Genomic DNA, 14100 nt, shown 5'->3' on the forward strand with positions numbered 1-14100 from the left:
GGAAAGGGGGGGATCCTAAATTTGGCAGAGTTTAATCTTCAATGGCTGAGAAAATCAGTGAAATAACTATGTTTACCTGGAAAAAATCAACAATGATTATGATCATAATAACACATAATATATTTACTATACTTTATGTGCTAGGCAATGTACAACATATTTTACATATATTGATTCATTTAGTCTTCCCATATGCTCTGTGTAGATGCTACTGTTACCTCTAATGGAAAACCAAACTAAGACACGGAATCTTTGTAATTTAACCAAGATCATGCAGCTAGTAAGTGGTGGCATACAGAGTCAAATCCACTCTCTCTGGCTCCAACACCCAGATAAAGGCACTACCATTTCCCAAAGGAACCAGTTCTCCTTGGCTGACTCCAACAAGTCCAGGCAGGAATTGCTCAACATGCATGTGCAACCACTTGTCATACCACTAAACAAGGAAGCCATCAAAGCCACATGGGTTTATCAAAATGACTCAAGAGCCGACATCTTTGGCCAGACTTCCACTGGCTAAAGATGAGGTAAACTGAACATCAATAAAGATAGCCACTACTATGAACTGACACATACAAAACATTTATATCTGTGAGTCCATAAAGACATATTTTTTTAAGTTCTTGGATACCTTGGGAGGATACTAGAGAACCAACTCATTATCTTGAAAGCTAGCTCACAAAGGGAAAGAATCAAGCATTTATCCTGCCCTTCCTAATCAAAGCATACCTCAGGTAAGTAAGATGGAGAGAGAAACTTTGTCATTATAGAAGTAGTCCAACTAATAAATAATGAATGACAGAATTAGAACATCACCATCTTGCAACCACTAATGAATTAATGGGTCTAAGCAATAATCATCAACGGCAGTAAAACAGCACAAAAAAGAGTGATAACCAAACATAAGGTCCTCCCTGATGGCATACTCAGAAACAACCATGAAGTATTCTTGCCAAAAAAATCGAGCCTGAATTTGATCAAGCCTCAAGATCTAACTACCAGTTTATAAAAAAAAATACAGGGAGGAACATACTAAAAACCACAGAAATACAATTAGAAAAAAAAAAATCAAGACTGCAAAACACTACAGAACAAACAACCTGTTTCTTCAACAAAAAATTACCAGGAAAAAAAAGAGATGGAGGAATGAGAATCTATAAGATTCCAAAAGTCTTAAGATACGTTAACTATTTTAATGTGTAAACCTTATTTTGGATCCTGATATAAACAAACCATAAAAAAAAAGAACTTGGGAAATTTAAACATTAATTGCTTATTTAATGATATTAAGAAATTATTAATAATTTTATTTGTGATAATCGAGTTGTGGTTATGTTTGAGTCCTTACCTTTTTAAATTAAATATTTTATTTTGAGATAATTGTTGATTCATGTTTAGTTGTAAGAAATTATATGAAGAGATGAGGTACAGTGATTCATGCCTATAATCCCATCACTCTGAAAGGCCAAGGCAGGAGGATCACTTGAGGCCAGGAGCTTGATAACAGCCTGGGGAGCACAGTGAGACCCCCATCTCCACTTTAAAAATTTTCAAAGTGATACAAAAGGATATCTCATATCCTTTATCCAGTTTCCCCCAATGGTAACATCTTATAAGACTATAGTACAATAGTACAAACAAGATACTGACACTGACTCAGTGAAGATCCAGAACATGTTCACTGCCAGAAGATTCCCTCATGTTTTCTTTAATAGCCACAGCCATTTCCTTCCCATTCACACTCCCTATTACCTGGCAACCACAAATCTGTTCTTCGGTCCATGATTTTGTCATTTCAAAAGCATTACAGAAATGGTATCAAACACTCTGCAACTTCTGGGATTGCCTTTTTGCACTCAGCATAATTATTTGAAGATTCATCTGGGTTGCTGAGTGTTATCAATGATTGGTTCCTTTTTATTGCTGAGTAGTATTCCACGGTAATGGTATGCTATTCTCTGTTTAACCATCTACCCACTGAAGACACCTGGGTTTTTTTTTTTCCATTTTGAGCTATTATAAATAAAATTGATATGAACATTCATGTAGAACTCTTATCTTTTAAAGATACTTAAATATGTAGGGAGGAAATAAAATGATGCTAGGAATTACTTCAAAAAAGTTCCTAACTGGATGAGATATGGAAAAAAACAAATTCTTCATCAGCTAATAAGCACCTTATACAACAATCTCTACTTTTGTATGTGTTTAAAATTTTCCATAATATAAAATTCAAAAAAAGAATCCAGTAAGGAAAAATTACTCATCTGACTACTATACATCCCCGCACATAAACACACATATCTTAAAGTAAAACTGAAGGTACCCTTTTTTATCTTGTGACTTTAGGCCACACCAAGATCAAAGGAATTCTTTTCTTAAAACACAGAGCCAACACCTTCCAGTGATCATTATTGTAACACTCACTATAACAATTAAGGCAAATCCAACCTAAGTATCTGTTAACTTTCTTTCAGAAGTTTTTTTATTAAGCTACAGGGTTGATATAATAGGTAGTCTGTAATATTGGACAAAAGCAGGTAAGTAATCACCATAATCAAATGTATGAGATTTATGAGTGGCTTGTCTTCAAAAGAGAGGGTTTACATCTGACATGAATAGGTCCTTATCATCAAGACAAATGCTGAAAGAACAGAAGTGTGATTACTAAAGATGAAGAACAACAAACTATATGAGCACAATCAGGCCTGAAAATGAAGTGTAATGCATTTTATATTATGCAAAGGCTGCTTTTGTTTTTAAGCCACTCTGGAGGACAGCATATTATTATCATGTTCAGTCTGCAAGCTAATAATTCCTTAGTGTAATTCTGTAAAACGGTGTCTACTATTCAACACCACCAATATTCTATCAGCTCATTCTTCCTTAGTGCTGTATCATCTTCTTCCCTTCCATCTCACTGAGGACACCTTGTTTTTTCTTCGTATGTGGTACTGAAAAATGAAGACTCATTCTCCCAAAGATCTCAAGCAAAGAAGAAGACACAAATACCAACCCATTAACCAATCTGGGATTAAAAGCCAAGATCTCCAAAGGAAATATTCATGATGATTTTCAAATGCCAAGTAGTGCAATGACTACAAATAAGTTTCCCTTACTTGATCTGTAATGCCTTGACATGCACTGTGATGAGCAATTTTAAAGCTTAAATAAACATTGTTATTAGAAGTAGGATATCTGTTCACAGATCAAATCCCAATAAGATCAATTCCAAAGGATCACCTAAGTTTTATAGTTGTGTTGTAGTATGGTTGTATCAAATACCCCTCCTATTAAGTGAGCCCCAGCCTTGGTGTTAGAAATAGTAATGCTTGTTGAGATAGGATTTGATCTGTAATACCATATTATGATAGGGAGGAAAAAGATGGTACACTAATAGGCTATCTGTGTGACAGTGAAATAACTATAAAATGAAGGACATTAGTCAATTCTATTAAAAGCAATCTATATACAGATTGGTTCAGTGGTGAGTTTAATAACAATGTACGAGTTCTATCAATAAAAAGAAATCTATGGCAACATTGTATCAAAATCTTGTTATGTCATGGGTCAGAACCAAGACACATGGAATTAAAATATAAAATATCATAGATCACTAGAAATTGTGCTATATACAGGCCTGCATTGAGGAGATTAATTATCTGCTAGAGACAGAAAAGGAAAATGGTAAGAATTGGATTCAAGAGTATAAAGGAATTGAGAAAGAACTGATAAATGGGTGTAAAGTTAAATACACATATATTTTTGAACACTTTTTTCCTCTATCTTTTGCCATATTTCTTGACTCTTACAACCAAACATTTCCTGGGTCTTGTGGATAAGGACTCTACAACACAAATTTTTGTGCAGTTTGTGGCCATTGACAAGACACTAGAAGTTGGAACTCTTAGCACTCATCTTGATATACTTAAAGGTTAATCTAAAATAGTTTGCATAAAATAAAATGTTCTTGCCAAATCTTTAGGGTTGGTTTTCTCATATTTCACATTATCCTTCTTCATAGCAACCACCAATGCCTGGTCTACAGATTTGGATTTCAGAGGGGCCATTTTTGTCAGCTGAGGTGGTTTCAGAGAAAGGAATGTACAAGAGGACAGGTAGTAAGAGGTAATGCATACAGAAAAATGAGGGAAGGCATTAGATCTAGAAAAGATCACAAGAACAAATGGCACAAGAGGAGTATAGAGAAATGAATAACCATGTTTGGCAAGAGCTGTGTAGAGTGGAGGAGTAGAAGATAAACTTAGAAGAGCAGGTTGGAACCAGGGAGCAGCAACCTCTGATGCCCAGGCAAAGCATTTAGACCACATCCCATAGGCCCTCAGAAAACTACTGCAGGTTAGAGCACAGGTAAGATAAGTACAGCAGTGGTTAAAAAGATGTGACCACAGGTAACGGGCCGAGAGGAAAGGAGCAGAAGACCACAGATAAGAGGTTTTACAAATTGTTCCACGTGAGGTCAGAGGGCTTGATCTAGGAGGGTGATAGTGGGAAGAGAAAAGATTAATTTGAGAGGCAGTGTGAAAGATACAAATACTTAAAGGTAGTTTTGTCCTCAATTAAAACCTAGACAATGGTCATTGTTAAAGAACTACTTACGAGATGCTAAGGATTCTCATGTTGATTGGGAGGTAAACTGTCATTATGATCAAACATATAAGAGGGCATAAAAATTCTAATAACCGATAAAGTCATTTTTAAAGGAAGCTTTCACTAAGCTCAACAGAATCTTGGAAAAAATAAGATTTTTGATATAAGTAAAAATTATTTTTAAGGAGATTATGACTGGTTGCAAGGTGATGAGTATTTTTTAATTTCCAAAATAATTAACTACTGATTTTAGCTAATATAATTAACTACTGATTAACTAATGACTTACATGATTGACAAATCTATTTTCTCTACTTTTGCAAATCTACTTTTTATATCTGCTTTTGCAGATCTATTTTCTCTACTTTTGCAAATCACTATTGCAACCATATTATTAATCAAAAGCTCTTCTTTTTTGCAAATGTATCTATGAGTAAAACTGTAAAGCAGTATAGATTACAGAAGGCACATCATGTATTTCTTGGTGTATAAGCCAACCTAGTTTCTCTGTTCATTTGCTTAATACATTTTTATTGAGCACATACTACATGATAAGTACTGTGCTGGTGCTGCATGTGCAATGAAGTATAAAAGAGACATGGTCTGCCTATGTGAGAGCTCACAGTACAGACAGTCCCAGACTTAGGATGGTCCAGCTTAACAATTTTTAGACTTTATCATGGTGCAAAAGTGATACACCTTCAAGATAAGGTATTTTGATACCTATACAACCATTCTGTTTTCCACTTTCAGTAAAGTATTCACCAAATTGCATGGAGCTATTCAATATTTTATTATAAATTAGGCTTTGTATTAGATGATTTTGTTCAACTGTAGGCTAATGTAAGTGTCCTGAGCACATTTAAGGTAGGTTAGGCTAAGCTATGATGTTTAGTAGGTTAAGGTGTATTAAATGCATTTTCTACTTAAGATATTTTCTTTTCTTTTTTTTTTTTTTTTTTTTTTTTTTTTTTTTTTGGAGACAGAGTCTCGCTCTGTCGCCCGGGCTGGAGTGCAGTGGCCGGATCTCAGCTCACTGCAAGCTCCGCCTCCCGGGTTCACGCCATTCTCCTGCCTCAGCCTCCTGAGTAGCTGGGACTACAGGCGCCCGCCACCGCGCCCAGCTAATTTTTTGTATTTTTAGTAGAGACGGGGTTTCACTGTGGTCTCGATCTCTTGACCTTGTGATCCGCCTGCCTCGGCCTCCCAAAGTGCTAGGATTACAGGTGTGAGCCACCGCGCCCGGCTCTACTTAAGATATTTTCAACTTACAATGGGTTTATCAGGATGTATACCCATTGTAAGTCAAGGAGGATCCGTATAGTGGAAAAAACAGACATCAATTTTTTTTAATCATCCTAATATGTCATTTAAAATTGGAATAAGCATCCTAAAGGATAATTATAGGACACTCTGAGAGCTTATAATAGGGTGGCTAAACCAAGACTGGGTCTGGGAAGGTGTTTTTAAAGAAACTGTCTTTGAGGTGAAATATGTAAAGATATAGAGGAGTGAAATAGGGAAAAGAGTTGGGGAGAGGGAACTAGAAGAAAAGATGAGCAGAGGGAAAGAATACAATAAAATGCATACAATAAAATGACAATACTCTCTGACCTGTTGTGTAATAGTGTCCCATGGTCCCTGTAGCAGTCGCGTCTTATAGCACTCATGAACTCCTTCCCATATGTCCTTCAGAGTTAAAGGTCTCCCATCTGTGAAAGTGCATGGTAAAGATTGAGTTAGTAATTCATGTGACACAATGGTTCTTGGTGTCAATCTAAAACTCTTGGAAGAATATCATGACTTTTAGAAAGATCTTCAGTGCACATGCTATTTATATATCAAGAGAGTGCTATATGAATTACTATTTTCTTCCTGAGGGAAATTTAAACATTCAAGCTTCTCAGCTTTGTATCCATCTAGCATTTAAATTATCTGCCCATTCATTGCCTCTACGAATTTTACAAAATAAATAAAATCCAAATGTGTTTTAGAGAGAACTGACAGATACAAGCACAGGCAAAGGAACAGACAAACAGATTCCCATATTCACAAAGGTGCACTATGAATACTTTGAATCCTTCCTACTTCCTCTAGTCCTTAAAACAAAGAAGCCATACCCATGCATCTTTCACATTCTCATGGAGTATCTATAATGTCCAAATCACTCCATCAGGTACCATGGAGAATAGAGATAAGAAAAACACACAATTTCTCCTAACAAGGAGCCTATCATCTACTGAGGAAACTGTAACAAGTATATTATAGTAGAGTGGTCTCTGCCTGAAGAAGACTGAAGCTCACTGATGGTCTAAGGAAGAGAGATATTAATACTTGGTGTACATGGCAGGCAGAGAAAGGGACTCTTGGGGTGGGAAGGGACAGTAGAACAGGGTTGGCATGAACAAGGCAGTAAAAGCTTTATTGAACAATAATGCTCTTTTTCTTTGTTTCAGTTACCCATCTGTATCCACCCAAACGATGTATTTTACAAAGACCACTATGGCACTTACATTATACACAAGGTAAGTAAAGTGGAAAAATAGGTATCTAAGTTCTGAAAAGAAAGCAGAAAGAAGAAGTCACCTAAAGATTTCAAACCATACACTGCTGGAAAGAAAGTATCTTAATGCTAGAATCCGGTATAACTTGCTCCATTCAGAGCTATAAGGCCCTCAAGACTCAGGGGTGTGCTCTTTTGGGCTAATGGAGGATATCACTTAAAGATATTTCACATAGCAATATGCTGAATATTTAGACCAAAGAAGTATTTGGTCATCAAGGGCAACAAAGCATAATGGAAATAATCTACTCAAGAGCTCCAAAAATCACTGTATTAAGACTTTCTAGTATAAGTTTAGAAATGTATGGTGTTGGGGGAAAAAACACTAGATTTGGAATGTGGACTAAGTTTAAATCCTGGTGTTGGCACTTACTCTCTATGTGAGTGCAAATTATTTTGCTTTTAACTTTATCTGCAAAATGAGAAAAAAAATCCTTTGTGAGTATTGTTCTTTTGAGGCTTACATTAGTGAATGCACCCAGAACTGTGTTAGGTACACAATAAGAGCTCAATAAATATTAGGAATCTCCTCCCAGCCCTCACACAATCATTCTAGTAATTCTCAAACCTAAAAGATTCATTTCTAGACTGTTATTTCTTAGAATTTTCCCATGTTGCTATACGATGCATATCATCTTTGATATAGTACTAAACTAACATCATAAGCAGGACATTTCTCATGTTTGACCTAAAAAGTTGAACTTTTCCTCAACCTTTATTTTCAATAAATAGCAATAGAATATTTTGATACATTTTCAATAAGTATCTTCATCTTGGCATTTATCTGGTGGCGGGAGACCATTATCTTGTGATAAATAGTTTTATTCCATTGACATTTCCATGTCTGTAAAATGAACAAGATTTATTCATCCAATTAACATTTGAATGTCATGTTTAGCTACAAGTTAAAAACAAGCTGCCTTCAGTATCTGTGTTATATTGTTTTCTGAACACATTTACAGAGTAGGGCCAAACTCTGCTCTTAAGCACTATGCACCTTAGAAATATGCACATGCCATGCATGCATATGTGTGTGTGTGTCTGTGTGCACGCACGCATGTGTGTGTATTGGTGTGGGAAGAGGCAAATAAGATCTTAAGTACTTTAGTGTCGAATAGTAAACTAATCAAATTACAGAATGATATGCTTTTAAAATAATTTTTACATGTCAAGGTAGAAGAAATCAAATACCTGTAGTAGGATAATAAAATGTTAGAGCTAGTATAACCACTAATTTTATAAATAGGGCAGCCAAGGTCTTAGGAAATATGTATCTGCCAAAAGTATGCAGCCGATTCATGACTGAACTGAAGTCTGAATCCAGATCTCAGGACTCACCAGCGCTCTTCCTCCTGGTCCACGCTGCCTCTGAGGGGCGAGGCTTGCAAATGCTTTATAAATATTTGTATTTATAAAGTGCTTTATAAATATAAATGATAAATGATGAAAAAATGCCTTCCTTAACTTTATTTCCACTAACATAAAGGTTTACAGGCCTAGAGAAGAATGCTGGGTTTCATATCTTCATATCTGGTAATCAGTAATGGTTTTAATTTTATTCCTTAAAGCATTTCAGGCAACAATGTAAGTACAGAGTAAATGGTTTGGATACAAGTTAATTTTAGAAGTAGGTGTTTTATATAATTGGGCACCTACTATATGCCAGGCATCTGTGCCAAGCCTTTGCGATACATCAGTGAGCAAAACAATCATCCCTGTTTTCATGGAGGTTACATTCTGCCTTGGGGGGTGTGTGTGTGTGTGAGAGAGAGAGAGTGAGATAATAAACAATAAACACAATAAACAAGTAAACTGTATATTATCTTAGGAGGTGATACATACTATGGTGAAAAGGAAAAGTAGAGCAGGCTAAGAAGTGCCAGCCGAAGGTGGATTTGCAATTTTAGACTTCAGTGAGAAAGTTAACTGTGTGCAAAAAATGGGAGGCACAGCGTTCCAGGGAGAGGCACCAACCAGTGGAAAGACCACCAGGGCTGGGTAGGGGATCACTAGCACCACATGAATATCACTAACATTCGTCACTTACAGACAATGACTTAAAAAAAACACACATAACTTTATCAATATATAATTCACATACATACAATTCACCCATGTTAAGTGTACAATTCAATTATATTCATAGAGTTGTGCAATCATCACCTCAATTAATTTCAGAACATTTTCATCACCTTAAAAAACAACAATAACAAAAACAAATGGGCACAGTGGCTCACGCCTGTAATCTCAGCACTTTGGGAGGCCCAGGTGGGAGGATTGCTTAAAGCCAGAAGCTTGAGAGCAGCCTGGGCAACAAAGTGAGGCTCCATCTTTGCAAAAATGTGGCTATATAGGGAAGGCAGAGACAAGAGGCCAGGAAAGTATTTACCTCAGTGGAGTCCTTTAGCTGCAATCCCAATGAGGCCTGGCAAAGCTTTATTTCTTTTTCTTCAGAAAAAGCGCTATTTTCTTCTCACCCCCACTTTCTAAACCAACTTGAGTGCTTTTCTGATTGTTGTAACCAGAGCTTTGTTTGAAAAGCAGACTCTTCAAATGAGGAAACCGATGGAAAAATTGGTAACATAACGGCGCAAGTCTGTTATACAACCACAATGATGCAACTGCTTGAGATGGCTTAGACAGTCGTGACCTCCATGAATACCCTCTCCAAACCATGGTCTCCAACTTCCAAAATCTAACCCCCTTAAAAAAACTGAGGAAGGTCAACAACCAATTGTAATACCATTGTTAAAATATCTGCCTCTTCTAGGCCCATAATGGTTATCTCAAGGGCCACTGCAAAGTCTCTTTAGCACCTCTTGAAGGTCTGTGTTTGGCACCCCCTGCTGGTGGCATGCTAGGCCTGGTGGGACTACATGTATTTAAAACAAGCATATCAAGTCTTAAATATTCAAAAGACCACTGTTCCTCAAAATAGTCACCTAGGGAGGTTACCTTACTATTCAGCAAATTCAGCCAATATTTATTCTAACAATGCTGTAATTCTGTCAATGGAACTGCCTTTGAACTGCCTTCAGAGCCAGACAAGTAACTACTTACTAGTCCCAAATAGGTTTAAATCAAAGGAAAAAATTATACTTATTTTATTCCATATATTTGGTTCCAAATGATTTTGTTGTCTGCAAACAAATTCACCTTTAATGGGCAACCATCTTCCAACTTTTAGCCACAAGGATTGGAAGAAGTTTCAAAACCAGCAGTTCCCAAAATACGTTGAGTAATCAGAGTATGGTTGGCAAAAGTATATAATTTTGCTTTTCTTCTCTATCTCTGCAAATCTCTCCAGTTTCTGCTGACCACTTACACTGTAAAAGGTCTGGGTAAATATAGCTTTGTCTCTATGACAACAATGACCTAATGAGGTATGATGCGGTTTCTGTTCCCTAAGCCTTCATCACTGGTTTGCCTAATCACAGTTTACACCTTCATCATCAAAGACATACAAAAGTTAGTTTCTGAGATATTTCATACAAAAACAAAAAGGTCTAACTTGATAAGCAATATGTTCAAAATCCTGGCATACATTATTGATATCTAAAATGCTTTCAAATATGATCGTGACTCTATTTCGAAAGCAAAATGGATACTTGAGAAATCCCACTGAAACAATTAAACTAGGATATTTCTATATGTATAAAGAACTACATCATATGAACAAAGCAAAACCTGAATAATATTGTACATATCCACTTATTTATGAAAACTGAAGACTCGAGACTTAAAATATGGACATAAATACTTGGTTAAATACATAAAACACATTATTATGTGCCTGCATGTTCAATTCAGAGTATCTTCAATCAGAAACTTTAACCCATGTTAAGAGAGTCTATTTTTTTGCATCTGGCCTCAGTCAGAGGAGACATAAGCTTACTCAATCAACAACCCCTTCATTTCAGATCCAAGATACTTGATCGCACCAATTTTAACATGCTTAGAAATTTCATTAACCACATTGAGGCTGAGTAGCTCAGTAAAATCCCTTGAATACTTGAAAAAGAAGTAGAAGCCAAAATAATTTCAGTAGTAACCTACATAGTGAGCATGGTAAACTGAGATCATTTATATAACAAGTGTTTAGTGAGTGCCTACTATGTGCCTATATCACTTGGAATGATAATACACATTTAAGCTAATGGAATGTCCTGTCAGTAATCTAAAATGTCAATGACAAAAGAAGAAGAGACATTAGGTGAAAAATAGAATAATTAAAAAGTACAATCTTTAGCAACTGCCAGTAGCATTTAACATTTTCATATAAAATCTCTCAATTGAATAATAACCCACATGTCAAGTAATCTATATATTACTCAAAATGTGCAGCTTTCTAAATTAAATTTCTCAGGGCTATTAGTTTTCATGAAGCCAATAACAGCATGAGATATTTCACCAGCACTATCTAACTCTAGTGCAAGCATGCTGGAGTCACCTTTATCCTTATTGTGCATGGTTTCACCAAAATTTTTTAACTCCTAAAATGAAGACTAGAGAGAGTATAAATAATTCAGAGTAAGTTTAAGAATAATGTTCTGAATGTGGCCACTAGAAATAAAAAGGAAAGAGTGGATTTTTCACAACGAAAGATGTCATTCTTCAATATATTGTCTTCAACAGAGCTTTGAAAGATATAAAAATTCATGTCATACTCCACAGTAAGGCAGAGATGAAGCTCCACCAAAGGAGAAAATTCATTTTTGCTTCAGTGAGAAAATTATATTGTGATACGAAATGAGTGCAATTGTTCATGTACATTCATATCAGCTACTATACTGGCTAATTCTGTAACTTTTATTTATTCCTTTAAGCATTTTAGGACTTTGTATCTTTATCGATCTCAAGAAATCTAAATGAAATTCCAAAAATATGAACTATGGCAAATTCCTTTTGCTTGCATATAACATCAATTAATTAATTTAACCTATATGGTTCTTAAATTTCAGTTATTTGAATGGAAGTGCCATGCAGTGAAAATGGGCTTAAGTTTTCAGTTTAAGTCCCAGCTCTATAGTTTTCTATGTACCCTTGAATAAATAATTTAACCCCTCTGAGCAGTTTTTGTCTTCACATGAGCATAATAACAGTTCCTACCATCTAATTTTAGTGTGAAGATCTAGATATATAATTTGGCTAGCATGACTGAAAGGCCCTAAGTGTCAACCCCCATTTCCAATATAAGCTCAGAATCCTCAAAACTCTGAAATCAGTATTATTGCTAACTCAATTTTTTTTTCAGGTGATGAAAGAAAGGAAATGGCAAAGTAAATAACTTGCCCAAAGTCATAAGGTTAGTCAGCAGCAGAGCTACAAATCAGAACCAAAGTTTTCTGACTCTAGACCATGCACTTTTCACCACTACATTATATGTGTTTCTGTGGACAGGAGTTCTTTGTAAAGTGTAAAGTTATACATGCATATTAGTTGTATTGTTCTTGTTGCTACTATTACTAGTGGTCCCCATCAACACTGTCTAACCTATGAGTACATGGAATTTTTCCTTTCATGGTTTTCTTCCCAAGCCTGGCTCACCCTTTCTCCTATCACTCATGGACAAATCCCATGTCCAGCCAAGGCCTCTCTTGATCAACACAGCTCAAGGTAATCCCAAGCCCTGGTGCCTTTTACCTCTCTTATGGTCCTTAACATATTCTACTTGTTATAGTGAATTTCAGACCTATCTTGTTTCCCTCACTAGACTCTAAGCTCCTCGATGGTATTATCCATCTCGATCTCCTTTATTTATCTCAGCATTTCAGAAACATATTCATGCCTTATGTATAAATATTTTCAAATGAATGAACAGATGAAAGTTCAACATTATTTCTAGAGTAATTAGCACATTCTAAGAATGGCTGAATGATCATAATAAAATTGATTAAATGTTTTACATTTATACTTTTAAAAACCCTCATACTCAATAAATCCATAGCATTAAGCAGATGCAGCTATAGCAGATATGTGATTTCTCAGTATCCAAACACACTACCAATTTGAGAGATAAATTCCAAAATAAGTAGGAAGCAGAGTCCCGTTTCTACCACTAAAGCTAAAGGGAGGCAGATATTCCCTTGCCTTGTCATTCTACCACCTTCAGTTGACTCTATGACCTACCCTTCAATAAGCCTTTTCCTGCTTATCAAATTATTTGCAACCAGGGATACATATCTAATATAGCAAAAATATATGGTTTAAAAGTCTTGCTTAATACATATTTTCAAAATTATTAGCTTAAAATGCTATATATTTGTCTAGCAATCTTGCATAGAAACAATAAATGTTAACATGGTTTTTAATTACACGAGAAAGTTTATGTGTGTTACAATCTATTTTTATGAACATATGCCCAACAGCACAAAAAGAAGCAATTGTGAATCATCTTAAACTGTCCACACACAGTGTTAAGAAACGTGGAATAGTGCAGCACACCAGCATGGCACAAGTATACATATGTAACAAACCTGCACGTTATGCACATGTACCCTAGAACTTAAAGTATAATAATAATTAAAAAAAAAAAAAAAAGAAACATGAAATAATGCAAGTGATGTTATACCATTCCATTTAAATTAAGTGAATCACTTAACCTATTAGAAGTACATATAAGACCATTCTGATGAACCTCTGAATAAGAAAATGGTCCCAAGGGAAGCAACATTGGGTCCACAAGATACCTCAGACATCAGCCCTGTGATACCACTATTGATCCAGAAATCTGAGAACCATACTACCAGCTGGATATCTACAGCCTCAGGTCTCCTGGTTCTAAAGCAGATGACACTCTATTTTCTTTTTTTTTTTTCCCCCTAAGACAAGAGTCTCGCTCTGTCACCGCAGTGGTGTGATCTCGGCTCACTGCAACCTCCGCCTCCTGGGTTCAAGCCATTTTCCACCTCAGCCTCCCGAGTAGC

At 35.9% G+C, this 14100-nt stretch overlaps 1 protein-coding gene across 3 annotated transcripts in view; it reads right to left on the minus strand.

Moving 5' to 3' along the window:
- The window catches only part of ATG10 (autophagy related 10), a 300617-nt gene that overhangs the window by 73175 nt on the left and 213342 nt on the right, over nucleotides 1–14100 (minus strand). For all 3 annotated transcript variants that reach the window (XM_030927363.1, XM_010386038.2, XM_030927362.1), the window contains exon 5: nucleotides 6226–6323. In XM_030927363.1, the coding sequence (XP_030783223.1) occupies nucleotides 6226–6323 (98 nt within the window). The remainder of the gene's footprint in view (nucleotides 1–6225; nucleotides 6324–14100) is intronic.

This window comes from Rhinopithecus roxellana, chromosome 3 (genome assembly GCF_007565055.1).
Source record: "Rhinopithecus roxellana isolate Shanxi Qingling chromosome 3, ASM756505v1, whole genome shotgun sequence".
In the NCBI taxonomy this organism is placed as follows: Eukaryota; Metazoa; Chordata; class Mammalia; order Primates; family Cercopithecidae; genus Rhinopithecus; species Rhinopithecus roxellana.